This window comes from Pieris napi, chromosome 24 (genome assembly GCF_905475465.1).
Source record: "Pieris napi chromosome 24, ilPieNapi1.2, whole genome shotgun sequence".
In the NCBI taxonomy this organism is placed as follows: domain Eukaryota; kingdom Metazoa; phylum Arthropoda; class Insecta; order Lepidoptera; family Pieridae; genus Pieris; species Pieris napi.
Genome location: NC_062257.1, coordinates 5,674,698 through 5,693,351, shown reverse-complemented (window position 1 = coordinate 5,693,351; position 18,654 = coordinate 5,674,698). Strand labels below are relative to the sequence as shown.

General features: G+C 32.8%; 2 protein-coding genes across 7 annotated transcripts in view; one reads left to right on the top strand and one right to left on the bottom strand.

Annotated features, from left to right (window-relative positions):
* Positions 1–18,654, bottom strand: part of LOC125061672 (neurobeachin) — a 538,892-nt gene that overhangs the window by 58,948 nt on the left and 461,290 nt on the right. The window lies entirely within an intron of this gene.
* The window catches only part of LOC125061673 (facilitated trehalose transporter Tret1-2 homolog), a 59,111-nt gene that overhangs the window by 36,657 nt on the left and 3,800 nt on the right, over positions 1–18,654 (top strand). The window contains exons 1-2 of one of the 2 annotated variants that reach the window (XM_047667205.1): positions 1,418–1,591; positions 9,539–9,638. In XM_047667205.1, the coding sequence (XP_047523161.1) occupies positions 9,582–9,638 (57 nt within the window). In that variant the 5' untranslated portion in view covers positions 1,418–1,591; positions 9,539–9,581. Of the gene's footprint in view, positions 1–1,417; positions 1,592–9,538; positions 9,639–18,654 lie in introns of those variants that run through there. The other variant, XM_047667204.1, reaches the window with a different exon arrangement.

The window sequence follows — 18,654 nt, the reverse complement described above, 5'->3', positions numbered from 1 at the left end:
ACATTTTAAAATAGCTGTTATTTTGATGATGATAGCTTTTTGATATTTCATTTATAGCCACGAGTATTCTAACATTAGTTAAGTTACATTTATATAAAATAAATCAGTGGCACTACAACCTCTTTAGGTCTGGGCCTCAGGTTTCTGAATCTGTTTCGTGATCATTTTTCAATCTAATAGGCAGGTAGGTGATCAGCCTCCTGCCTGACACACGCCGTCGACTTTTTGTGTCTAAGACATGTCGGTTTCCTCACGATGTTTTCCTTCACCGTTCGAGCACAATAATAAAATGCGCACATAGAAAGAAAGTCCATTGGTGCACAGCCGGGGATCGAACCTACGACCTCAGGGTAGAGAGTCGCACACTGAATCCAATAGGCCAAAACTGATCACTACATTACTTATTACTACTTGCATTTATATATTGCATCGCACACTTGAAGCCAAAATGTGCCCTTTAGTTTTTCCATCTTAAATTGTAATAGAACATTCTCGTTCCGATAATGTCCAATAGGCGACACTTATATACTTTATAGGTAACATAAGTGTCACTTAGATTTAAGAACCCTTCAATTAGTCAAGTTAGTTTTTTGTTAATCCAGCGTCGCAACCCCACTACCCCTAATTTTAAGTTAGTTATAATCTCATGTTTTAATTATTAAAGCCAGTTGACACCCAGCTTCAAACAAAGAATTTTGTTTATATTCCGTAGAATTTTGACAGCTATCATTTTTTGACATGTCACAGATTACAAACCTTTTTGGCCGGGCACATTTTTCAATTACAATACGAGTCTATTTGTTAGTATTTTAATTTTATTAAGTGCGGTGATCACATTAAAAGTGGTTTTATGGCGAGTGATAATTGCGTCCCTTTTCATCACAAACAGTAAAAAACAAAATAAAGATAACATTTTATTTTTTAAAAAGGTTTACTAAGCTTGGAATTATTAGGCAGTGATGCCAGCTAAAGAATAAAATAAAGTAATTAGAGTTAATTCGATAATATATTGTTCGTGATATTAAAATATTTGTTATTTTTGTATCAAGTAAAGTTTTGATTTACCTTTTTGATTTAACTTAAAAAATACATAGCATTTAATTTTTTATTACCCTCAAATGGGTCAAATTTGTCTCTTTTTCGGTGGAGAACTTTGTTAGTAGCAATACTTATGAAATGTCAGAATTCTACGAAATGAAAAATCAGGCTATAGTTTTTAGTTGGTTTCTTATAATAAATTGTGTTTTAGAAAAAAAATCTTAAATAAAGTACTCCCTAGAAATCCCCTAAACAATTTCTAGGATAGCTCTATCCGAATACAGAGGTCCTAAATGAACATTTAGTAAATGGACAAATACTAATGGCGGTCGTTTACGATAATTTCGCTTGTTATAAAAACTGCTGTTAGAAAAATATAGTTCTAGTTCGCCCATAGCAAGGTTAGAATGTGTCAGCAAATGCGCATGCGCAGTCCGCTTGCTGGCTAAACTTCAGTGCTATCTGCGACACCGCTTTGTTCGCGTGTTTACGAGTTCTGTGCTTGTGTTGTGATATCCGCCAAGTTGGGGGGCTCCTGCGATAGTATTACCCAGTAAGTGATCACAAATGATTTATTAAATTAAATATAATATATATATAATTATTGTATAAATATTATTATTCAAATAACTGATGTGTTTTTTAAATGATTATTTAAAAATGATTTTAATAAAAATAATTATTAATAATTTGCGAATATTGAACGCTTTAAAAAAAGGAATTGTTCAGTTTATTCGTTCTAAACATACATAAATATAGATTCGTGTCGGAATTATATGTTTAATGTTGGAGATAAATTAATTACATATTATATTATAATAATAATCTAGTATCTATGTTATCTAATTATGCATGTGATATGTTATACAAGCAAATTTTCGTTGTAAATTATTTCTTTATTTAAGAAAATTCTGTTTATAAAATATTTTTTATGTTAAGTTATAAGTAATGTCTAAAACTTATTAAGTACATAATTTTTTTTTTAAATTAATTTATTTAAAAAATACAGAAATTTATTTATACATTTTGATTGCAATAATACTTTAAAAACATTAACTACTTGAATTTGTAATTACTAATTTCTCTAATTAATTAAGATCTAACTCATTAATTAATAACTAATTCAATCAAATTAAAGTGCTTCGTCTCTTTCTGTGAAATTGTGTTTACGCTGCGATAAAAAAGACAGACTACTTTGAACGTAGAAATATATTTTATAAGAGAAAATATATATTTGAAATTTTCAATATAACATTTCTATGTACCTATACTATAACATACCTTACTACGAAACCTATTTACGTTAACTATTAATCAATGGTTCACAACTTAGTTTAATTACAACATTAGCTAACTATCAGAGTTAAATAGCTTAAACCTTAATCAGTGTTTGAAGACAAAATTAAATCTATACTAATAAAGAGGTAAAGTTTGTGAGGTTGTATCTCTGGATCTAATAAACCGATTTTGAAAATTCTTTTACCAATAGAAAACCACGTTATTTGGTCATAGGTTTCTATTCGATTATAATATGATTTGAGTTCTACAGAAAAGTTGTAGAGTTTGATAATGTTTACAATGTCAGCGAAGGCACTTTCTGCCGTTCCCACGTCTTTGTGGATCCAGCTGCTGGTAGAAGAATTTCCGAAACGATACGACTTAAAATCATGAAAGAATACGCTGAAAGGTCGACAACACACCCGCACTGGCGTTGCAGGTGTCACATATTTCAAAGTGACCCTACAATTAGCTAGCAATTTGGTTTTTGAACAGTTCCTATATAAGAGGCTATATCATCATACAGCTGGTGACCATTAGCCAATACATACTGTGTTTCCTGAGTATATCTTATATATAAAATTCTTGTGTCACAATGTTAGTTACCATACTCTTCCGAAACGGCTTGACCGATTTTTATCAAATTTTATATGCATATTCAGGTCTGAGAATCGTCTACTATTCAACCCCCTAAATGATAAGGGGTGTCCTCACCAAAAAAAAAATTTTTTGTTTTAATTTTTTTTATGATACAGCATACAAAAATATATATAACCCCTAAGCTTCACCCCTCTACGATCATCCCCTATTTTTTATTATTGTAGATAGCTATTTTTATTGAACCAAAAAAGTTTGTCTGTTATTCTTTGTAAATTAACAGAAATATTGTCGAAGTAGTCCTTTCAGAACGCGTTTAGGACAAAACTCACCGATTTTAAGCATTCTAATAAACGAGCTAGGTCTGGTTATCCATAGTTGCTCCTCTCACACTTTAAAATCGATTTACCTTCTTTTTATAGTGTTCTTAGTAGCTGAGCCACATTGGACTTTCTATGTGCGCGTTTAACATTCGCTCGAACGGTGAAGTAAAACATCGAGAGTAAACCTTAGACCCAAAAGTCGTCATGTGTCAGACACAAAAGGCTGATCACCTATTTGGCTTTTAGATTGGCAAATGATCATGAAACAGATACAGAAATCTGAGGCCAAAACCTAAAAGGTTCTAGCGCTACTGATTTTTTTATATTGTTTACTAACGGTGAACTAACAGTGAAGGAAAACATCGGTAGTAAACCTTAGACCCAAAAGTCGTCATGTGTCAGACACAGAAGACTGATCACCTTCTTGCCTATTAGATTTTCAAATGATCTAGAAACAGATACAGAAATCTGAGGCCAAAACCTAAAAGGTTCTAGCGCTACTGATTTTTTTTATATTGTTTACTAACGGTGAACTAACAGTGAAGGAAAACATCGGTAGTAAACCTTAGACTCAAAAGTCGACATGTGTCAGACACAGGAAGCTTACTTACTTGCCTATTAGATTGGCAAATGATCATGAAACAGATACAGAAATCTGAGGCCAAAGCCTAAAAGGTTCTAGCGCTACTGATTTTTTTTATATTGTTTACTAACGGTGAACTAACAGTGAAGGAAAACATCGAGAGTAAACCTTAGACCCAAAAGTCGACATGTGTCAGACACAGGAAGCTTACTTACTTGCCTATTAGAATGACAAATCATGACAGATAAGACACAGACTCAAAAAAGGTTGTAGCGCCATTGTTTTTTTTTGTTTCCCTATAAGTCGAGTAAGCTTGTCACATTAAAATTGTATGTTTTTTCTTGATCACCTACTTGCCTATTAGATTGGCAAATGATCATGAAACAGGCACAGAATATATACACAGAATTAAAAAAGGTTGTAACTATGTTTTTGGAACGAAGTTCCTTATCGCGCGTTGTGAAAGGGGGCTAGACGGAAAAAATTCTTACGAAAAGTTGTCACGACACTTTTTTGCTATTTGCTATTGTAATACACCGGTTCTCGTCCGATCACCGAAGTTAAGCAACGTCGGGCGAGGTCAGTACTTGGATGGGTGACCGCCTGAGAACACCTCGTGATGTTGGCTTTTTTTTTTCGTCGTAAGATTGGTGTCGAGAAAATCTATCATACTGTTATGATACCAATTAACATATAAATTAATCGAAAGGAATTTCGTTCCATCCGGGTGTCCCTTGACACCTCTAAAGTTTTTTTTTTGTTTGTCTATAAGTGTACATAAAAATTGTATTGTCTTTCTTGTACCAATGTGTGTGTCCCGAGTGTTGGCAAGCTTTAATCTATAAAATAGAGGTCCTTGCCAGAGTATGTCTAGTAAATATTTAATGTTTGATAAGGTCGTATATTATTTTCAATCAATAAATTGTATTATTTAAAGGAGCGTGTACTGATAACACTATCAGTGACGCCACTCGATAGCTCTTAAGAGACGTAGAGGGTGATTTATAGTATATATTGTTTAAATCAAAATGTATGTTAATATGTACATAGTACACTCATGAACTTTAATGTAAAAAAAAACACGTACACGCGTTAGAAGTTATACTTCTTTGGCGTGAAAGATAAAAATCTTTTCAAACATTTTATTCTTCAAAGAAAAAACGACACTAACAATAGAAAAAAGGTATTTAATACATTGAAAGTTTTATATAACGCAATATCTATTTAATTTTTTTTTTAAATATCACAAAAAAATTCTATGGAATTAAAGAAATGGACATTTAATTTTAAAATGTTGACTATGCTAACTTCAGGTTGTCGGTTTATTGTGACTGTGTGCGGGTGTCGGGTTTTTGTGACGGTGTGCGGGTGTCGGAAAAATGTTTACTCTCATAAATTTTCCCTAACGCGCCAAAAGAAGTATAACTTCAAAAATCAGTGTCTACTTCATGATAATTTGTAATAGGCAAATAGTTGATCAGCTTCATGTGTCTGACACATGTCGACTGCTTGTGTCTAAGGCTGGTGTTATCACGTTTCCTTCACCGTTCACGGTTAAATGCGCATATAGAAAGTCCATTGGTGCACAACGGAATCGAACCTAAGACCTCAGGGAAGAGAGTCGCACGCTGAAGCCACTACGCCAATGCTCAATATTAATTACAAACAGTACCCCTATCTAGGCAATCCAGAAACTGGCAACAATTCCTGTCAATCACCAAGATATATTGAAACATATTGAAACATAATAACAAACTATATATGTAGCTATATACGTATATTAAAAATCTTTTCAGAAGTAAGATTCATTCCTTCCAAACACAATATACATGATATTAAAACGTTTAAATAAAACCAATTATTTTTTTTACAGTTAAAAGTTGTGATCTAATTTACCTTAATCACCGTTTACCGTTAACTATTAAAATTAAATTAAGCAAATAGATAATTGATCGTTCCATATTCTGGAAATTTTTCTCATTTAATAAAGTAAACAAACAAAACTTTTTTTTTTTTTTTTTTAAATATATTTATTCACAAAAAAGTTACACCTTAAATCAAACCATGCCCCGCAAAACTGCTTACGCAGTTTGACTGCAGGTGACTCGCCTTAAATAAACATAACTTCTAAATCACTAAATTACTAACACTGAAAAGTGCTGTACAAATTGAAAAATATACAGGCGCTATAACCTCTTTAGGTCTGAATCTGTTTCATGATCATTTTTAAATCTAATAGGCAAGTAGGTGATCAGCCTCCAGTGCCTGACACACGCCGTCGACTTTTTGGGTCTAAGACATGTCTGTTTCCTCACGATGTTTTCCTTCACCGTTCGAGCAAATGTTAAATGCGCAAATAGAAAGAAAGTCCATTGGTGCACAGCCGGGGATCGAACCTACGACCTCAGGTATGAGAGTCGCACGCTGATGCCACTATCTCTGCTCTCCGTTGTTACAATACATAAACATAATCGATTATAAAATTAATCAATCAATAAACTCTTCTTCTATCCTTCGCCAAGTGTTTCCAATATTCTTCCTCTCTTTTATCCTAGACTGCGACTTCTGTAGTCTACTTCTCTTTAGTGTTCCAGATGGAGCATTTCTATTAAAGCAATATTCTTTGTTGCTGTCAAAATGTGAAAAATGTGTTGTTTCCTTAAGAAAATCAATATTTTTTCTGTTTTATTAAAACACGTTTCTCTATCCTTTGCCAAGTGTATCCAATATTCTCCCTCTGTCTGATTCTAGCAGACTTGGGCTCCATTACCCTTCTGTTTCGCGGATACATCTATATTTTTGAAGTTATACTTCTTTAGGCGCGATATGAATTGATGAGAGTGAAATTTTACGATGCACGCGCACCGTGACACAAAATTAACAGAATGAAGTTTAAAAACAACATTCGAATAATAATAGAATTTATGTTACACTTAATGTAAGAGAATAATAATAAATATATATTTATTTATTTAATTTTTCAAATGTAAACTGAACTTTATTGACTATAATGACTCCTTTTCCAGTCTTTGATTATTTAATTGTAATTAATTATTTGCATGCAATCAAAAACTATTTTTAATAATGCCAAAGAAGTATAACTTACGCGCGTACATAAGTACACGCACCCCTTTTTTTGTTTTATGTGATGCTGTCAAAATGTATGAACTAAATCAATAGTTTTCTGTCTTATTGATACACTTTACGCTTTGTACATAAAACAAAATTAAATAAAGGTTGTTTGTGTAAAGACTTGTTGATATCATTGTTGAATTTAATATGTGGGAATGTGATTTGAGATAAAATATATTACGTAATCTCTCATATAATTTCGAGAATTCATTTTGCGATGCATAATAATTTATTTGTTTCTTCGCCTTTTACTCGAAGGGATTGAGATCACGGATCACGGATTACGGTCCTGACATTCCTATCTTCGTTCATCGGTCCTTTTCTCTCTTAATACGTCCTGGATTTCTTTATCTGTTTTATGATCAATTATCAATCTAAGAGACGTAGGTGATCAGCCTCCAGTGCCTAACACACGCCGTCGACTTGTTGGGTCGGTCGGTTTCCTCACGATGTTTTCCTTCACCGTGTGAGCGAATGTTAAATGCGCACATAGAAAGAAAGTCTATTGGTGCACAGCCGGAGATCGAAGCTACGACCTCAGGGATGGGAGTCGCACGCTGAAGCCAACAAGCTCCTAATATAAATAAACACGATCATCAAATAATTTATCGATTTGACCTCAGAAGAGATACCCGCATTTTGCGTTGTGTCCAACGTGATTATACTTCCGTCAGCAATTTCTCAGGCTTGGATTTCATGTATAGCAATCATTTGCGACCCCTCATCATTATTCCACCAGTGTTGGCCTAGTGGTTTCATCATGTAGTGCATCCTCACAAGTGCGTTGCCAAGTTTTAAGAATTGCTACTCTCTTTTCTTGTCTCGTCATAGTCGTAGAATAGTGACGGATCTGACAAATAGTAAACTTTACAGGGCAGCCATTTCAAAATAATATAATCATGTTAGTTTTTGTCATAACTATTTTAATTCAAATTCTGTTATTATGAAAATTTGCATACAAGCAAACAAAAGGGTTTGTTTTGAAACAAATTAAAAATATCAACATTAAATTACACAGTTTTGTAGAAAAATTACATGTTTCTATCAAATCCGTCACTTTACCGACTGATTAATTTGAAATTTGAAACACATGGATTTTTTTAATGTAGCCGTAATATTTAGTCAATGTAGTATCCAAATATGATAAAAAGTGGATTTTGGATTTTTTTCAAATCCGACATTGTTCTACGATGATGATGAGCTGGTTCCACATTAGTAATGCGCGCGAAATACTGCCTTTAAACGCTCAGTTGTGGAAAATTGTATTCCGAAGTACAATAGTGTAAATATTACATTCGCATCAAAACAAACATTGTTCTTATCAAATGATAACGCTGATAAATATCGATAATAACATGAAGTTCATGCTCTCCTGGGATGTTGAGGTTATAAACCCTTTGACTCGCCGATAAACAAATTCTATTATTTATTACTCTCGGCCAAAAGACTTGTATCCAGGTTATAAAAAAAACTGTCATCATAGATAATATATTAATGTCAATCACAAACAATGCGTTTATCTATAAATTAATTTCTTGTTTAATATTTTCTTTACTTTACACACACACACATAACACTTAAAAATAAAACATTAAATACATAACTCGAGTGGTTTTGATTGGTAAGCGTAAGAGAAAGACGGTATCAAGGTGGAAATGGCCACCAGGGAAAAGAAAGAGCGCTCTTGCTCGGTTGGCTGAATCTTAAAGAAGTTGGTGGGGAAGATTGGGAGAAATATGCTCAAGCAAGAGAGATATGGAGCCAGTTGGGGGCTCCATAAGGCCTTGGATTTTTTTAAAAGTGTTTTTATCTTTTGTAAAGATGGATGAATGTTTCAAGGAATAAATGAGGCTTCATTAGCATTATTTTTTAAGCGTAAGACCTTATGCTGACAGATAACCACGTGATGTTCCCACGGGAATGTAAATGCGTGCTCCTATTTCACCATACCTACTGCTCATAGAGGACAAATCTTTGTTTTTAATGTATTTAATTATTATTAATTACTTACGATGTCATGTGGAACATGGTGTAATGGTTGCCTTACAAATATTGTGTAAAACAAATACTTAGCGATAAAAAAGAGTGGCGGAGAGTTTATTGCCATTTCTTCTGTTCCATTCTACGCCCTTGATTTGAGAACTGGCAGTAAATGTAAAATTAGAAGCATTTAATATATATTTCTTTTTTGACGTTCATAAGGGTACATTGTGTTACCTATATGAATAAATGAATTTGCTTTGATTTGGTTTGATTTAACATTTTGATAACTATACTCTACTAGTTCATACTCTTTCTACTCATATTAGTTTGATAATAACGCCATCTAGTGGCGCAAACTCGCAACTTTTCGTTGGATTATAAACATTAATGTATCCACTGCGTGACTGTGTTTTTTATAAAAAAAATATATAATATATTAGCCTCCTTCAGTAAGTGGCTTTTTTGTTAACATATACTTAATATGTTAACAAAAAAGCCATTGAATTCGATGTTCGTTATTTGAACTTATATCTATACATCTATTGTAAGCAATATTTGCCTAACCTCATGTGTACCATTTATTATAATCATATCGTTTTTTTAGGAGGGTAGCGGCGGCGCGGGTAGGCGAGCGTCGCGCGCGCACCATGCTTGCTAGCATCAAGGGCTTCTGGAAGGTGTGCCGCTATGGAGACCTCTATATGGTGTGTATAAACTCATATATATATTTATATATTAATTTCTATGTGTTGGTATAGTGTCGGTCTAGTGGCTTTAGAGCGCGACTCTCATCCCTGAGGTGATAGGTCCGGACCCCGGCTGTGCATCAATGGACTTTATTTCTATGTGCACATTTAACAACTATTAGCGCCAGTGATTTATTTATTTTTATTAATTTCTATTGGGTCCATTTACAGGCCTTGGTCAAAGCGACAGCATACTTCAAAAGTATATATAGAAAGGCTAGGAACGATTCTTTTGGTAATAATTTAAAATTGGCGTAAATCTGTTATTAAATTGTTACAAACTATTATTGTTTAAACAACAATACAGGTTGATAATTACTGAGAGATTTAATGGGTTAAACGATTGTTAAACACTGATAATAATCCGATTAAAAGCGACACGTGTTAATAATAATGTCATTTAAAAGAAAGGAATAGGAATGTTGCTGAATAAACACTAGTCCAGGTTTCGAGAATAAAACATGTTTCTATACATTACCGTAGAAACATGTTTCTCAATGTTTAAACTTCGTTGCCTAGAACCTTTACCGACCGAAGTTTTTAGTTACTTTTCGTGTAGAAATACTTAGATAGTAATGGTATTAATATGTTAATGAGACACAGCGATATTCCGCTGATTAAATCTCTGTGTTTAATTAGCAAGAAATCTCTAGTGTTAATTTTGATGCGTAAATATCAAACTAATAACCAGGCGGTTTTCCCCACTTTAAGTACCCGATGTCAAATTAAACGCGTATCTAGAATGTTATTTATAACAACAATCAGTGGAACATAATTATTATTTGTATCTTTTTAAGGAATCGACAGGTTTTTGTTGCTCAATGTTTAATAATAAATTTATAAGGATTTTAACAAAGCTTTTGATTAGGTAGGTCATAGGTTCTTGCTTAATCTTTACAATTCGTTTTCTAGACGTTTTCTTTCGTATCAATCAACTTGAATGTATATTAAGTGCTTAAGTGAATTAAATTACATGAATACCTACAACCATAGACCGATTTTGGCATAAACAAGATAACGATAAAAACTTGCATAATTTTCGAGACAAAAACTCAGACATAAATGTTTTTTGCCGTGTGTAATTGTCTTGATATAGAGCTATTAATACATTATTTTGCAAACATCTTCATAGACTTTGTATAACAGAATGAAATACCCGATACTGGCTTAGATCCACTTTTAATGAAAATAAATATCTATGACGACTCATTGGTCTAGTGGTTAGTACCCCTGACTGCGAATCCATGGGTCCCGGGTTCGATCCCCGGCTGAGACGAACATCGATGTGATGAGGATTTGGTGTTGTGCTTAGGTCTTGGGTGTTTAAATATGTATTTATATGTCTATCTATCTATAATATGTATGTATATCCGTTGCCTAGTACCCATAATACAAGCTTCACCAGCTTAGCATGGGACTAGGTCAATTGGTGTGAATTGTCTTTAAAAAAAAAAAAGATATTTTACATTTTGTATGTTTGAAGGACCGGGTTTAGAAGATCTTAAGGACTTGGGGCAACAAAGGAGACACAAATCATTACAAATGATGAGTGTAGAGATTTCTGTTTCTACAAACTACTGTAGGCAAAAGTAAAACAGTCAAAGATATATACACGGAAAAGTTTTTTTATTTTACTAGTCGATATTGTCAATATTTTTTCCGTACTTTTTGTTAAGTGGACTGGACTCTCTCATTCCCGGAGGGCTCGCGAGTGTGTCGCCGGCCTTTCTCTATTGTGGGGGCAACGGGGACCTCTAAATCCGGTAGTAATCCCCATATTGGTACCGTAAAACAGCTTTTTACTTATTTGCAGAAATTCGGTAACATTCTGAGCAGTCACTCCCCAGAAAAGGAAAGAAAAGCTTAAATAACCCCAGATATCATTTTCGTAAACATACCAACGAACATAGCATTGTAGAGTTTAATAAATATACTTTAAAAAAACTATATTTATTAAACTCTACAATGGGTTGCTCGATAGACGAAAAATATGGCATAGAGCGCCCCACGCTTTTTCACAATAATACCAGTATTTTTTGTTCATTACCATTTTCAGCCTAAATTAGGAATTATTTTTCACTTTTTAGTTTGATGTGCTTTAAAAGCGTGTTTTATAGTTTTTTTAACTATGTATATTTATTTTCAACTTTTTAGTCCTAGCAACAATACGTGTTGTCTCAATTAAATCGTATTGCTTTGTGGACTTAAAAAAATTTCATTGTTTTTTCGAGATAAACCTATGAAATTATTATATTGTCGCTGATTCTAAGTGTACAAAGTTTGAATTAAATCTGTCCGTTTAAGGTGGGTCAAAATCGAGTCCGAAGGAGTCGGTTACATACATACATACAGGTGAAGCTAATATAAAGCGTCTAAAAATAGTAAATTATTTACTAAGTTATTAAAGTTGCAACTTTATCGAGTATTGCATAAGATTTCCTTAGTAACAAAGCTCTGATGAGTTATTAAAGTATAAAACACACACACACAACTCTTGGTCTCATATATATGTATCTGTTTCGTGATATTTTTGAAGTGAAACTTCTTTAGAATCGTTGTGATTTCAAACCGGATGCAACGGAAAAAGCGACAGTAAAAAGAGACAGACACATAAATTAATAGGATTTGGCGTGGGAGAGAGTGAGATAGGAGGCATTATACAGTGTATAAACTTTAAATTAGTGTGTATTTGAACATTTTCTGAAATAAAAAAACAGATTTGATGAAAATTAAATAAGTAGTTTAATTATAAAATTAGATTATTTGTCAATTTTATTTACAAATCATTAGTTATAGAAACTTTTTGTAGTGAAAACTTCGTACTACACTTAATTAAAAGTTTATACACTGTATAATGCTTCCTATCTCATTTTCTCCCACGTTGGACTTGTGAATTTATTTCAAACTTTTATTATTTTAGTTTTTACCAAATTAAAGATTGATATTAAAGTTATAAATAAAAATTTAACATTAAAATATATATTTCTTTAAAGAAAATATCCTACATTTAGATAGAGAAAAAGTCTAATTTACATGTTTTAATTATAAAAACTTTGTTTTTGAAGGTTTCACTTCTACCACGTGTGAATTGGACACATGATATTTTTTTTGTCTCGTTGTCTATTATGCAGATCCTTGTGAACAGCCTCCAATTTATTGGGTGCATTACCAGCCTTTGAGGGAGGAATATGCTATATGTTCTTTGACTTTGCTAAGTTATACCCTCATAGTTGTCATATTATATATACCGGAAGAGATTTTATTATACGGATATTATGTAGTTCCGGTGAACCTCGACCGTCAGTTTAAAAGGAAATAAGTCACACCCATGCCTTTTAAAGAACATATTTATCAAATACTCGTATAATATATGTCTTCTGTTGTTAATTCTTTGATATATTTTTATATACAGACGACATAGATAATAGAGATAGATAGATTTTTGAGTCCAAAACATGTCAGGGTTGAGAAGTTTCACTCTTGAGGTACTAGGCGAACAGGAATGTATAGGAGTGTACAGTTTACACACTTCAAATTTCTTACGGAAGTTTGACTTTACAGTTTACTGACACATTTATTATAGGTATGTTATCTAAAGCTGGCGGCTTCAACACATTTACACTTTGTGCTTGTGTAGTGTTTGTGAATAAGCGCGAGACGAGATGTCAAACTGAAATACAATCACAAATACATCATGAAAAGACTGTCCGTCTCTCTAGCTTTCGGTCAAGCTTATGAGTATAAAAGAGACAGTTATTGTTTTTCTTTTGCTACTGTTTATGTTGATCTTTTTTCAAATATTACCAGGGCAATCTCGTGAAATGGTGCACAATGTTTTTAATTATTTTAAGCATCTTAATAAAAACAGTTTAATGAAAAAATTTTATATTTAATTTGACATCGTCGGTCGAGCGATGCGACTGGGGTTTCTAAGAGGAGTATTGAAAGAATAGTTAGTGAAGTGTGTTGAGCTAGATGGAGCTTATGTAGAAAAATGAAAAATTATTTACACAAACTACTCTTTTACGTTCTTGGTCGGGCTTAGAACTTTTGGATCCACCCTCGTATGCACATAATATTTATATGTATTTGACACATTTTTATTTATTTACAACCCACCCAACCTTACTAAAACCAGAGTAGACTAAAATATATAGCTTGGCAAAAAAGCCATATTTTTAAACATACTGTATAGTGAAATTGCATTAGTGTGAGTACTGTGAACGCGCTAGCTTTCGATAACCGACCTATAACTCTGTTTATATGTCACAAATCCAGTCAAGTGTATAGTTATTAGACCAAAACAGAAGCCATGTTGAGGGTCAACGACTCTAGCGTAATTCGCACGCGGTCAAGTTCATTACCGACTGTAAGGCTACACGCACACGCACGACCTCGTTCCTTTCGCTTCATATCAAGCAAACTACTACGCACGTGGCGTGATTTATTGTTCCATTCCTTTTTTAAAAACGGAATTTTTTATTCGAATTTTAAAATATATTGTTCAAATGGGTAAAAAATTCCATAATTAAATTGTATTTTTAAATGTGGAATTTCGCTAAAATATGGTTGGAGTTCTTTGGACGAAAATAGAATTTAATGGCCTTGTGCTGTAAATAGTTTTATTTTAGAGAACACAAATTTTTAAATCAATTATTTTTAAATATGGAATTCTAATCATATCTGTTTGTTAACGTGAATGACAAATTATAGATGACGCAATATTAATGAATTAAAATCTTTTATTAACATTTCAAATTATTAATTTGAAATAATTCTTAACTTAATATTTGGAACATTTGTTTTTCCTTAAATATTAAATTCTTAATTCAAAAATTATTTTCTTATTTGGAATGTATTAGCAATCTAGCCAAGCCAGTCCCTCACTAACAAGTCAAACAAAATAAGTCACTTTAGGTTTGTTTTGCAAATCTTCGTAAATGTGATGCAACATGATACTCAAAGCATCTCATATAAAAGGAAGTCTGACGCAGTACCGGTTACATAACAGTTTCAGTAATAGGGTAACCATAGGTAAACAGACAATTACGCTTCATTATTGCTATTATGACAATTGACATAAACATTCCACCATCGATAATACGTTTTGGATATACTTTACTCAACAGAGCATAGAGCAAGATTTAGAATCGAGATACAGCGCGAACTATGCTATATACTTAAGAATTAAAACATAAGACCAGCGTCTCGATCATTCATCAATATTACATAAGCAATACAATGAAAAGATGCTGTTTTATTGCATCTATTAATATAAAGCATCTCAGCCACTCCATATTCCGATTGAATTCTTTGGATTCACATTTATAAAAGCTATTGAATAAACAATTCAATTAATAGTCGGACATTCCAAATTTAATCAAATTTGAATAAAATCATGAAAAAAAATTTCAATTTAGAATTACTTTACATCAAGACGGTATTCAAATTTGGAACATAACTTAAATAAGTTTTTAAGAAATTAATTTTTATTTAAAATAACGGCCAGACGTAATTGATTCAAATTTAGAATGTAACTCAAATACAATTTAATGACGTATGTACTTCATTTTGCATCTGTTTTCTATCAAATAGTGTTAAGAAAGTGTTTTAGTAATAACTGCTTTAATTTTATGAAATAGAATCAACAGTGTTTCTTATCAAATACCAGTATTAACTTGTTTCTTTGTTCCAGTCGATTTATAATAAAACAATATTATTAGGTACATAAAACCAGTTCAAGGCATTTAGCTCAAATTCTTGAAAGTTCATAATATTATCTCAGTATAATTGGAGTAAAGGACACTTGTCTATATAAATCAATTAATTATCATCTAAATAGCTGTGAATAAATTTTGTCTATTGTCAACTTCTATAGTTTGCGGATTGATTCTAAAAACATAATGTAAAAAAATAGGGACACCCGACCCCTAAGGCCAATCGAAAAATGTCCCATACATATGTTAGCAAATGTTTAATCAAACAAAATTGATTATTTTAATTAAAATTTATTAAATTTAACTTATTGTTCACGCTCGATTTTTCTCGTCTTACCCGTAACCGCGACAATTTCTCATTAAATTTATTTTCATACCACCGTGACTGACGTTTCATGTAACATATTAAAAGTAACATTTACGGGAACAAAATGGGTTCATAACAATGTCAAAGTCATAATTCCTTATTTAAAAACCTAACGCAAATTTAATTGTTTAAATTTGGGGCACATTTTGAATATTTAATTCAAATTTAGAATTTCGTTCTTACGCAATTTAATTTTTAAATTAAATTTAAATTTGGCTAAAACTCTTCTTGTTCACCAAATCTGACACCTTTTATTTTGTTTTTGCTAAAATTATATGAAGAGATTTTTAATTTTAATGATTGTATTGTAAAAGTTTCCTGTTGTTCGCGTATAATCCTGTCATTAAATTTGCGTGTAAGTTAATCACTGGTTTGTTCCGAAGTGGAATTATATATCATTTCGTTAATCAACTTTGTTTATTCTATACAACAATGAATGTTTTACAATCTCCACGCTTAGGACTTTATCAATTCTGACTTTAAAATCATCATATTTATCAAATGATGTCTAGGACAATATTGTTTATTTACTATTTACATGAGCTACATTAAAACTTTGTAAATATTGCATTATAAAGCAATTTTATTTTATAATTTTTTATTATTATTGTTATGTATACTAATTGACTGACTCAAAATCTATAAGGACCTGTTTTTAAGTTCTAAATTTCATACACACAACTTATGTGTAAATTGAATTAAATACAGCAGTCATAGAAATATATATATATATGCATTCTGAGGCCAAACTATAGGGCAACATTACGGGATTTTTAGACTGTAACATTGACATTCGAGATGCGCATGCGTTTTTTGTTATTCACTTCAAAACAAAAACTAAAAATAGTTAGAACACACAAATAAATCTTAAATAAACGTGAAAAAAATTGAGATCAAAGTACCAGGGCACCATAACCGTGTAGCGTCTCATATCGTTCCGGTTGTTACACCTATATTATACATAAACGCTCAAGTTACATAAACGCCTGTCAACTCGATCAACATCATATTTAATATATAAATTACCCATTTAGCACGCACGCCCATTAAAATGGACGACCACTCATCACTGCCCACTGAAGTATTTCCGTACCAATTCGACTTACGACCGAACCCAATAATCAATCTCAGATTGAAAACAATCTGAGATCAGACCGTGATAGTCGATCGATCTCCTATCTGCATCCCAATAACCAAACCCTACGAAGACAATTCGTTTTGGCGACGGATAAAATGCTCTTTGTCGTACTCATATTTTATAATCAATGTAAACCAAATAAAATAAATAAAACTGTACAAATAACATTAAAACATACATGTCTATGTTTAAAACATAACAAACAGATTTTTTTATTATAAAACTGGTGTAAGTTAAAATCTATTAAAATAATTAACTGTTGGAATCGAGCTTTCGTCAACTGTCATTTTCATGCAAAGGTCTATCCACAGACACCGATCCGACCTCCCATGGATAGCTTGTATCCACAGATGGCTATTACAATCCGTCGATTGGTTATTGGCACACTTTTTACATGATTTGGATTAAGTTTTCTATCTTAGATGGATTGAGATAGGTTATTGAGTTCGGGCGTTATGTAATCACCACTTATAAAACTAAGTAAGCCTGCGTGAGCAAACAGCCTTGGAGCCTTCCTCTACACTTTCATGGATCTGATAATTTCATCAACGTGATTTTCCTCAAGATGTTTACATCCGCTGAAACACACCCATTAAACACCACGTGTATCTGTCGCAGTCAACTAGCTTAAATAGCCGTTCAATTAACAGCCTAGCCTTTTAACTAAACAGCGCCGTTTAACTAGCGGCCTGAAAGATGTTCAGTTCATAAAACAGCTAGGCAAATGACTTGGATCGATGACGTTTCATTACTTGCCTAGCCTGTTGAATTTAAATTTAATTCCACTTTCTGCCACTTTCAAACTCGAATTGGATGGTGTTTTCCAAAGTTTCATGAAAAACAACAAGTACAATGGAAGAGTGTAGTGACAATAATAATGTGAATTTGACGCAAGCAATTTAATTAGAAAGAAATATTTTTTAAATCAGATGTTTCATCTTTTATTTCTACCAAATAATGACTCTATCGTAAGAATGGCCTAAGCATTAGCCAGCCAGTATTTTTTATAGAACGGGGGGCAAACGGGCGGGAGGCTCACCTGATGTTAAGTGATACCGCCGCCCATGGACACTCTCAATGCTAGAGGGCTCGCGAGTGCGTTGCCGGCCTTTTAAGAATTGGTACGCTCTTTTGAAGGACCCTAAGTCGAATTGGTTCGGGATCATAGTTTATTAAATGTAACAAACGCTACGGCTGAATATCAGGCCGCTAGTTAAACGGCGCCGTTTAGTTAAAAGGCTAGGCCGTTAATTGAACGGCTAATCAAGCTAGCTGGCGGCGACATTTCGATCACGTTTCAAAACCGTATTCACTTGGATAAAAATGTTGGCATAGTTCCCGTGTTTACGCGCGAAACACAATGTCAATGGTCTCCATTGAGTTACGCCAGGCCTGGACTATTTATACACAAATATTCGAATTTAGCTTTCTTCGGGCTCGGATGTACAGATGATGTTTTTAGAAGTACGTAACGTTATTTGGATATATTGTTCAGTGTTAATTGGAATCAGTGCAGCAAATTGAGCTCTAAAGCAACGATGGTGAAACGTCGTGAAGCGCATCTGCTTCTTCTATTAACACTAGTTCATATCACGATCGCTCTGTCAAGTGTAGCGGATAGGAAGGAAGAAGTTAATTGGAATTTGTTTTTAGTAAAACAATTTTTTACCGGATTGAAGTTATGTATTTGCAATTATTTTACATAATTAAAAATTAAAAAAAAATTAAAATTAAAAATTTAAAAAAAATCAA